Source organism: Physella acuta, unplaced genomic scaffold (genome assembly GCF_028476545.2).
Source record: "Physella acuta isolate Inbredline_101_S28 unplaced genomic scaffold, ASM2847654v3 ptg001795l, whole genome shotgun sequence".
Classification (NCBI taxonomy): Eukaryota; Metazoa; Mollusca; class Gastropoda; family Physidae; genus Physella; species Physella acuta.
Genome location: NW_026733305.1, coordinates 1,336 through 10,587, shown reverse-complemented (window position 1 = coordinate 10,587; position 9,252 = coordinate 1,336). Strand labels below are relative to the sequence as shown.

Genomic DNA, 9,252 nt, shown 5'->3' with positions numbered 1-9,252 from the left:
CGAGGGACGTCTCTAAATCAACCCCTCTGCTGAAGACTGGCCATAGTACTGACCACACCATCCCTTCACATGCCAAGGTCATAGAAACATGTTGACTATACTTTATCTTACCGCCGGGTACCATCTGTAAGAGTGTTTAATTCATCCCAAGCCTAAAATCATAACTTAAAAGTGCCTTTCACATTGCGAGGAAATAAGCACACAAAAGAATACATTCTTCATTGGCGGAATATAAGGTAAAGAAGAATAAACTACATAGTTCCTACATTCACACATATTCTAAGGGTCGGCGTGGTCGAGTCAGTAAAGCTCATAGCTGCTAAACCGAAAAGTCTCGAGTTCTAGCCACTCTTCTAGAAGAGACAACTCCAAAACCAAACAACTGCTTGGTTGGACAAAGGCTATGGAAGCAAATCCAAAAAGAAAAACAGGCTGAAATCGGAGTCAATGGCCTAAATAGTGCATAACCAGTATGACACGTATACTTAATTGTGTTGGAGGGGATCCCTTCCAAGACTACTAAAATTAAGAAACAAAGATGACAGCTGGTTAGTTTGTTTTTTGTTTTGTTTTTTCAATTTTTTTTTCAATCGTGTCGAAACTATCACAACACAAACAAGAGAAGACGATGAAGTATAAAATAAAAGGCCCTTTATTGTGTTCCCCACAGTAACATTTGCATCGATTCAATAACTATACAGAGTATTTATACCGCCCCTTGATCTTGACGTCACAAAGATAACATTTGCTGTTGCTATGGCTACTTGTGTACAACGTCAGAATGTAGCCTTCAAATTTAAGATGATGTCATGAAGAAGTTCACGAAATGAAGAGTAATTTTTTTTTTTTCATTTTGGATGCCTGAAATAATTAGTTCATAATTAATCTTTATATTTTGATTTATAAATCTTTTTAAAAATGCATATCAATTTTAGAAGTATTATAATTATATGAAGAGTATTAGGCCCAGAATTTATTTCATGCATATTTCCGGGGTAATGTCACTGCCACACCCCCCCCCCCTCCCATAGCACGTCCACCACCCCTCTCATGTCACCCCTCTCACGCTAAATCTTCAAAAGTTAATGACTTAGTTAAGTTACCTGCATCCAAATTTTTTTATGGCGATGTTAGAATTTGAAGATTTTAATAGACATCTCTACCATCTGAAAATAATGAAACAATGTAAATAATTGTTAGAAATTACGAAAAGCATTCTCGATGAAGATAATATTGATGAATAGATTTTTTTTATCTCTATCTAACTTCATTTGGAAGAAAAAAATAAGAAAGATTTTATTGAGCTTGAAGTATTGACTAATTTAAATTATCAGCAAATGAAGTAGAATTCCTTTGTCGCAATATGATGATTGTAAAAAAAAAACATGCTCCTACTTTAGATCCAATATATGCACGGTACTCAAAAGAGCTGAGTGAACTCAGGAGATGTTTACTTACAGTATTTAAGGTCCACATCGGGCTTGTCGTACTTGTACAGGGGACCAATGTCGTTGTGGTAGGCGATGACCGGCCCGCCCACGGGAATACCACCACCAAGTCCAAGGTTGAAGTCGTCTGTGACGTAGTAGCTGTCCGAGGGCGGTATGCCGCGGTTGATGAACGGAAGATAGTTGCCTCGGGACAGTTGGATATCAGCGCCTGGGGGGAAGAAATGGGTTTAGGTCAAAGTTATGGAGGGCAGTAAGTTTTTTTTTTTTTTTTTTTTTTTTTTTTTTTTTTTAAGCTTAATTATAAAAATTGAATTTAATCAAATAAAGGGGTTTTATTATTTTATTTTATTGTTGTTTTTTTTTTAAAACATAAAAGTTTATTTATTTTGTTTGCTTTATGATAGCGTTTAAAAGATTAAATAATGCGCTATTTACTTTGAAGGCTCGGAATACTAATATTTCAAACGCATGGAATATTTCACAGAAATCTTACAGACAAATAAAATGTGTATTTTTAACTTTTATTTAAAAACAATTATAAAGAAGGGATAAGGGGGTCGTCCATAAAAGACGTCACACTCGAAGGAGGGAGGGGGGGGGTCCGTAATTTTGTGACGGTGTTATGAGGGGGAGGGGGGGGGTTCAGATGGTGCGTTGTTTTGCATTATAAAAAAGCAATGTTAAAAACTAATTTAAGACGTTATTTCGCGTTTTAGAAAACTGTTTTTAATAAATTGGGTTAGGAATTTATTAAAATATTCTATAGTGACAGAGTTCAGACAAGATTTTGGAAAAATATCGATGTTTTAAGAAAAATTCAACTTCAAGTTTGAGGGGGGGGGGGGGTTGTAGGCTGAGGTGTGACGTCATTTTAGGGGTGGGGGTATGGCTTTTTGTGACGATGTATGACGGAAGGGGGGGGGGTAAAAATCGTCAAAAAAGAGTGACGACCCCTTAGTCATAGGATGTGGTTAGTTGTAACACTAAGTTAAAAACTCGGATATACTTGTTCGCATGAAATCACCCAACTAAATCACATTACGACAAACCAGTGATCAACACCAAACAGCAGACGACTTCAACTCACCTGTTACTGGGGCATGCACGTGTAGTCTGGGCGCAGAATAACTGCGGTGGAAGATAGCTGAGGACAGGCAGGTGGGTTTATACAGGTGTCATAATTATAGGTGTCATAAATAGCATAAGGTGTCATAATTATAGGTGTCATAAATAGCATAAGGTGTCATAATTATAGGTGTCATAAATAGCATAAGGTGTCATAATTATAGGTGTCATAAATAGCATAAGGTGTCATAATTATAGGTGTCATAAATAGCATACGGTGTCATAATTATAGGTGTCATAAATAGCATAAGGTGTCATAATTATAGGTGTCATAAATAGCATAAGGTGTCATAATTATAGGTGTCATAAATAGCATAAGGTGTCATAATTATAGGTGTCATAAATAGCATAAGGTGTCATAATTATAGGTGTCATACATAGCATAAGGTGTCATAATTATAGGTGTCATAAATAGCATATTTAACCGTGTCATAGATTTCATAATGTTTTAAAATATTTTTTTTCTCAATTGCTTCATTATGAGATTCATAAATAGCGTATTTCGTCAGTGTCATAGATTTCATTTTTTCCTAATTATAAGTGTCATAAATAGCACTTTTTTTACGCAATTACCTCATTATATATGTCATAATTATGTATTTGTGTCAATGATTTCATTTTTTTTAAATTGTCTGATTATAGCATATTTTGTCAGTGGCATAGGTTTCATAATTATTCTTGTTATATATTTCAAAATTAACACTGCCGTAGGTACCATGTGGTTGATAGTCGTTTGATGTCAATGCAAGAGTCAAAATGACAGACCTTCCTAAGTTGTGACAAAATTCTGAGAGCGTCAAAATGACTGAAATGCTAGTGGTGAAATTATAATTTGTCAAAGCTATAGACTTCCATTACTAAGGTAACATTAAGTTACGAGTAAAAGTATGTATTTTCTGAATAAATTCTCGCCTCCCCCCTGCCTGAAAAAACATCTGAGCTGGAGAGATTTTACTCTCATGGGGCAGAACAAAACATCAGAAAACATGCGCTTGAGTTGAATTCACAGGGAAAGAGAGTAAAAAGGGTGTAAAAACGGTATAGAGATGATCTTTTAACCGAGAGTTGGGAATTGCCGGATTGTCATGGCTGGGGATGTTTAAGTACTCAGCGATAGCCGAGGTGTCTTTTCGGCCGTCTGGATCATGGGTCCTAAGGAAAACTTAATTACTAAACTGTTGGGTCAGACAGGTAAACTTATGGATCATGGATCTGAAGGAAAACTTAAGACTTATGGATCATGGACCTTAAGGAAAACTTAATTACTAAACGGTTGGGTAAGACAGGTAACTTATGGATCATGGATTTTAAGGAAAACTTAAGACTTATGGATCATGGACCTTAAGGAAAACTTAAGACTTATGGATCATGGACCTTGAAAAAAACTAAACGGTTGAGTCAGACAGGTGACTTACGGATGGCAGACGTCTCCAACACCAATAGAACTGTCATCACGGCCATAGCCAGGGCAGCCTTCATGTGAACCTGTCAATCAAATGTTAAGTCTGGTGACGGGCTGGTGGGTGGGTGGGTGGGTCGGTGGATGGGTTGGTGGGTGGGTTGATGAGTAGATGTTTATATGGGTGAGTGGGTGGGTTGGTTGGTGGATAGATGGGTGGATAGATGGGTGGATGGGTGGGTGGGTAGATGTGTGTATATTTAGGTTGTGAAGGTGGGTGAGTCGGTGAGTGGATGTATATAGAGATGGATTTGTGGATGGGTTTATGAGTAGGATGGGACGGAGTGGTCTAGAGGTGGAGAGCTGGACTGCTAACCCGTAAGTCTCGAGTTCGAATCCGGGTTCAAGTCCATATAACGTCCCTGAGTCCACCCAGCTCTGATGGGTATCTAACTCACGTTAGGGAAAGTAAAGGCGGCTGGGCATAGTGCTGACCACACTATCTCTTCATATGCCGAGGTCACAGAAACAAGTGAACTCTACTTCACTTGCCCTATAGACCGTCAGGTTTGAAAAGGAAACTTTTATGAGTAGGTGAGTGGATGGCTGGGTGTATGGTGGATGTGTTGGTTTTTGTTTTAACAAGGTTTATAAGCAAACTCTAACGGACAATAGGGCAGATGCAGTTCATTGTTTATCTTAATTGACCACGCCATATAAAGTGGATTTTATGTGATCAGCGCTAAGCCCAGCCGTGAGTATTTTTTCCCAACCCATGCTGGGTACCCATCATAGCCTACTCGACTCAGAGGCGCGCTACGTCTCCGATCACGCAGCCGGACCAAAATATTTTGTTTTATATATTTTGTTTTAGCAATCAATTTCTCAAGAAAATAAGTCGGAAAAGAGAATCGGTATACAACTGTATGTGTTAAATCGACATATTAAAATTATGGGGCAATAAAAATTACTTTAGGTATTTAATTTCTTCTTATGTCGTAAAATTAAACAAGGCCTTCTTTTATAGCTGCTCAATAATGTGCAAGTGTTACGTGTTTATTTAAAATTACTTTAAAAGAAGAGTTTTATGTTTAGCCAAATTTCAAGGATAATAATTACTACACAATAGTTATGGTCGAACGCTAGGGCGCACGGTTGTTCAACCGAGTTTCAAGTTCGGATTCCGGATTTGAGACAAAAAAAGCTTGTTGAGTTCATCCAGCTCTAATAGGGACCTGATCACACTATCCTTTCATAGATCGAGTTCCACGAAACGGATGAACTCTATTTCAAAAGCTTCTTAACCGCCAGGACATAATGGGTAACTAATTATGTTAGACCACAAATCAAACTAATCTAGGCTAATCTAGACCAAACCAATGGATACATTTGAAGCGTTGTATGGAAGGCAAAACGTCAGTTATTGACACGAGGGATAAAACCACCAAATAGGGTGATTCTTTTTCTTCTGCGTTCTTAGTTTTGGTGTTGGAAGAGATTCCTTCCAACACAATTAAGTATACGTGTCAACTTGTTATGCGCCATTGCGGATTTTGACTGCGATTTCAGCCTGCTTTGCTTTTTGGATTTGCTACTATAGCTTTTGTTCAACCAAGAACTAACTATAAGGCACCAGTTGTTTGATTTTGGAGTTGTCTCTCCTAGAAGAGCGGCTGTCCCCAGCTGTCGAGCCTCATCGACCCGAGGGTTCGAACTCCAGACTTTTCAGTTTAGCAACCACAAGCTTTACCGACTCAACCACGCCGATTAAAAAAATAGTTTTGTTATTTCATATTTTAATTTCTCTTAATCGAAGTCTAGAGGAAGAATTGTAATCGTACAAAATATCGAAATCGTTTTACACCTCCCTGAGTCGGAAAAACTTAATATATCTTCAAAGATATATATATATATATATATATATATATATATATATATATATATATATATATATATATATATTTATTTATTTATTTATTTATTTATTTATATTATATATATATATATATATATATATAATATATATATATATATATATATATATATATATATATATATATATATATATATATATATATATATATATATATATATAACAGAGAACAAATTAAAATTGGATTTTTATTTCGAATCAAAAAAATTCTATCGTGTTAATTTACACTCACCATTGTAACAAGTACGGAAGAAATGGAATACGATGGATACGCTTGATGGCTGGTGTCTACTAGTGGCGAGTTGCGTCCCTTACTCTCTTGTCTGGACCTTAAAGGGGGACAATGCTGACAGACGGGATTAAATACTCGCTCAACTCATGGATATGACAGCTTCGGGAATAGATGTTGGTAAAGTGGCGAATTGTATTGTTTTTTATTTGTTAGTATTCAACAAATTAGAACAATACATTGTATTTAGAAGTATAGGCTTTTTTTTTCAAGAAAAGTTGTATGCATAACCTATAATAAGTTTAAAAGGCTTGATCAATATTTACATGTGAATGTTACACAGTTCAATCTATTTCAATAAAAAACTTTGCTGAACCGCAAATACTTTGATAATTATTTTTTTAAAAATAATAATAAAATATTTAAAAAAAAAAAAAAAAAATTTTACTATTGTAGATCCGTCCACACAAGTCGACGTTGAAAACCCACGACTAAAGCGAACATGGCAAGGCAAACTGACGCTGTAAATTACTTGTCTGATGCAATGGAAAAATTCGATTAAAAATATTAAATTTCTTTGATTTCTATAAATTATCACACCACAGAAATCTTTGTTGTTCACAAATGTAATTGGTCTATTTCTGTTGGGAGTTTATTGTTTCGTTATATGTTTCATGATAAATTCAAAATGTATCAACAATTTTTTTACATTCACTTGTTCGTTTAGGCGTTTCAAACCATTTGAATAACTGTCAAACGTCCTCCACTCCTCCACCCCTCCGACCCCAGCCCGACCCCTGGCCAACAATAGACTGACAGAAACGTAGGAGTAGCCCCGGGGCTTAAAGAGTTGTCCTCAGCTAATGGGGTCGGCAGAGACAGGTCGGGATTGACCCCATGCACGGACCGTGGGTCCCTAGATTTGACAACCCCGAAGGTTCGGTGAAGAAAAATGGCGTGTCGACTTAGGTCAAATAAATATTGTTAAATAAGCTGTTACATATATATATATATATATATATATATATATATATATATATATATATATATATATATATATATATATATATATATATATATATATACAATATAATATAAAGGCATATTATATATATATATATATATATATATATATATATATATATATATATATATATATATATATATATATATATATATATATGTAGCTTGTACAAATGAAGCCAACGAAATTCTTCCACCCTTATTGATATACTTTGCCTGACTTTGTCTGATACCTAGTGTTGAAAAAGTAACTTTAAAGATTTATTTCCTTTTTACCTTTTATAATTATGTTCTATTTGTTATATACGTATTCGTTTGTGGGTCATTTTTTTTTGCTGCTGAAACTGTTTTGGTAAAATGGGAAAAAAACTAAATCTACCATGCTGTAGCATCTCAACAAAATATTTTGTTTAAATCAATATCTTAATTCATATGAGTACTAATGTTTATATATTTGTTTCAGTTACTTTCTTTAAAAGTGTTATTTTTTCTTCTTACTATGTTTTTTACCGCTTTGACTGTTGTGTAAGAAAGAAAAAAGAGAGAAGCTACTTATTCTTACTGGATGAAGAAAATTTAATCAAATTCTATCAAATGTATTTGATGTTTGACTTTTTAATCGTGTGGTAGTTGTAAATGAGGTGCTGATGTTAAAATAGTTTTTTATGAAACAATTTATTTATGAACTGATATTCCGTTGTTACCTTTTTTTCCTTTTTTTACCTTTTTTTTTTTTTTTTATTTTTTTTTTTTTTTTTGCAGCAAGTAGAATTAATCGGTTATCTTAACGACAACAAAAATGATGATAAAAATTTTACCTGTGTCACCTGTGACGTCACCTTAATTAGCGTGCTAATTAATCAGAATAAAACCTACAGGCAATCCCAATTTTTGACTGCTCAGATATAACTTATAAAACTTGAAAAAACAATTCATCAAAAAAGTCTGCCTATATTTTTCTAAAGATCTTTGACCTAGCAATAGAGGTGGTTTGGTGTAAAAAAAAAATGTATGTTTTTCATTCGATAGCATGGTTATACATTTCATCATCACTTCCCGTTCGTGCCTAAGACACATGGGGAAGATGAAGTAGAGCTCATCTGCTTCAGAGGGACCTAGCCATATGAAGGGATAGTGTGGTATAACTATGCCCAGCCGCCTCTGTTTCCCTAACGTAAGTTAAATACCCATCAGAGTTGGGTGGACTCAGGGACGATCAATTGATTTGAACTCGAAACTTTCGGGTTAGCAGTCTATCTCTCTACCGCTAGGCCTGGTTATACGTTTGGCTTTTGTGAATTACAATAATAAGGTGAAAAAAATTGAAATGTGTATAGCATACTGCAACATATTAACGCATAAACGAAATAATAAAAAAATAAAAGATGATTCGTAAAATATGATGAGATTAATTGTATAATTTAAACATTATTTTCTGACGTTACATTAAATAGACCAGTAATAATTTGAAAAGCTCAACAAAGGAACACTATCATACGTTAAAAAATACATAGAACTTGATAATTTTATATGTATATACTTTGATTTTGGCTGTTGCCCTTAGAATATACTTTGTGTATTCGTGGCTATACGGCTTAGATGTGTTGAGCAATGGCAACACATTTCCCGTACAATAGATTACAAGTATGGGAAGAGAAAAAAATATTCTCACACTGTCTTGACTTTACAATCCTTAAAGTACAACGTAACTTTTTGTGATTTATTTCCTTTTTGTACTTTCTTCTGTGATATTTTCCCTTGACTTTTTTTTCCTGTGACAACTTTACTTCAAACGTGGCCATTGTCCTATTATATAGTCCCTTACAAACACGCGATTTTTTTAAATTGATTTGTTTCTTAAATGTTTTCTGAGTTCAACTAACATTAAGTATATTAATAAATTTACATTACACCTTACAGAAACAATCTTTTTTTTTTAAATCGGAATTAATGGCTAAAAGTCAGTTCTTAACAATAGTTTTCAAAATGGCGTCACACATTCTAAATATATACCTCTCTTCATCGTCACACATTGTCACAAAATTATATATATATATATATATATATATATATATATATATATATATATATA

General features: G+C 34.4%; 1 protein-coding gene across 1 annotated transcript; it reads right to left on the bottom strand.

Annotated features, from left to right (window-relative positions):
* Window positions 1-634: 634 nt before the first annotated feature.
* On the bottom strand, window positions 635-6,248 carry LOC131930523 (uncharacterized). Its single transcript, XM_059287047.1, has 6 exons — window positions 6,141-6,248; window positions 3,992-4,061; window positions 2,539-2,595; window positions 1,459-1,659; window positions 1,104-1,166; window positions 635-861 (listed from the first exon to the last, which is right to left on the bottom strand). The coding sequence occupies exons 1-5, from the start codon at window positions 6,141-6,143 to the stop codon at window positions 1,147-1,149; spliced, it is 351 nt and encodes a 116-aa protein (XP_059143030.1). The 5' UTR covers window positions 6,144-6,248; the 3' UTR covers window positions 635-861; window positions 1,104-1,146.
* Between the last annotated feature and the right edge of the window lie 3,004 nt (window positions 6,249-9,252).

Coding starts and splice junctions, on each gene's coding strand:
- LOC131930523 (XM_059287047.1), bottom strand. Junction 2,596..3,991: donor GTTGGAGACGTCTGCCATCC/GTAAGTCACCTG, acceptor GCCTGTCCTCAG/CTATCTTCCACCGCAGTTAT. Junction 1,167..1,458: donor CGATGTGGACCTTAAATACT/GTAAGTAAACAT, acceptor CATTATTTTCAG/ATGGTAGAGATGTCTATTAA.